Here is a 1,253-nt window from a genome sequence, read left to right as displayed (position 1 = left end):
TAAGAATGTTGTAAGTTTCTATTAGATTCCCCCCCTGAATCTTCTAAATTCTAGCGAGTACAAGCCGAGTCTATCCAGTCTTTCTTCATATGAAAGTCCTGACATCCCAGGACATCTTATGACACTAGACTAAACTAAACTAAATCAAACTTAGATATTCGCCCGAAGTCTTGTGTATGAGGCTGGTTGTTCTTGGCCCAGCTTGAAGGTGAGAGGGGCCAAGTTTAAAGGCAGATGTGCGGGGCAGGTTTAATACACAGAGGGTGGTGGGTGCCTAGGGGTAGTGGTGGTGGGGGCAGATACGATCGTGGCACTCATGGGCGATGGGATCGGCACACGGACATGCAGGGAATGGGAGGGGAGGGGATTATGTGCAGGTAGACGAGTTCAGAAGTGATAGGAGCAGAATTAGGCCATTCGGCCCATCGAGTCTACTCCGCCATTCAAATGATGGCTGATCCATCTCTCCCTCGCAATCCCTATGTTGCACCGTTCTGTGGCTCTGTTGGTTCCCCCCCCCCCTCCCCATCGCTGACCCCAGCCCGACTCCCCCGCTAACATCCCCCCCCCCCCCCCAACCCATCTCAGCTCTCCCTCGTTCCTTGAACAGGGACAACTCAAGCAAATTCCCTGACTCCGAGTGGTAAATCACAACCATCTCAAGGAGCTGAGACCCTTCCTGGCTCCCATCCAGGTGATGGTTTTGGCCAGCCCACTCCCATCCCCTCCCCCACCCCCCCCCCCCCTCTCCTCCTCCCCCTCCCCTCCACCCTTGGCTAAACTCACACCTATGAATCCAGTCCTTCTTGTGGAAAGCTGGAAAAAATACCGACCCGATTGAAAAATAAGGACGTCTCGCAGGGGCGGTTCAGGCTTGGCCGAGGAAGAGGGTTTCATAATACTTCTTCTGTCCTTGGGGACCCTTTCCCCCTGCCAACAAAATATGCCCACGCCCCCATAGATCAGGGGGATTAGTCAGAGCTCGCTGGGCTGTGTAAATAAAAGCTCCTCTTATAAGGATGTCCAGAGCTGGGGTTGAGCTCAAAACACAGGAGAAGCTTTGGAGCAGCAGTGTGTGTGTGTGTGTACAGATACAGGAACATCCACAATGAGAACTCTGATACTACTCGGGCTATGTGGCCTTGTTGCACTCTGTGCTGCAGGTAGGAACTTGCATCTCTCTCCCTCTCTCTATCTCTCTCTGTGATTCTCTCTCTCTTTCTCTCTGTGTGATTTTCTCTCTCTCTCTCTCT

General features: G+C 52.4%; 1 protein-coding gene across 1 annotated transcript in view; it reads left to right on the top strand.

The window, feature by feature from the left end:
• Positions 1-996: 996 nt before the first annotated feature.
• LOC116970354 (matrix Gla protein) overlaps positions 997-1,253 on the top strand; it is a 5,819-nt gene continuing 5,562 nt past the window's right edge. Inside the window, exon 1 of the mRNA XM_033017017.1 lies at positions 997-1,163. Coding sequence (XP_032872908.1) covers positions 1,109-1,163 — 55 coding nt within the window. The 5' untranslated portion in view covers positions 997-1,108. The remainder of the gene's footprint in view (positions 1,164-1,253) is intronic.

This window comes from Amblyraja radiata, unplaced genomic scaffold, assembly GCF_010909765.2.
Source record: "Amblyraja radiata isolate CabotCenter1 unplaced genomic scaffold, sAmbRad1.1.pri scaffold_785_ctg1, whole genome shotgun sequence".
NCBI classification, from domain to species: Eukaryota; Metazoa; Chordata; class Chondrichthyes; order Rajiformes; family Rajidae; genus Amblyraja; species Amblyraja radiata.
Note: the sequence above shows the minus strand (reverse complement) of the source record. Positions and strands in the feature narration are given on the sequence as shown.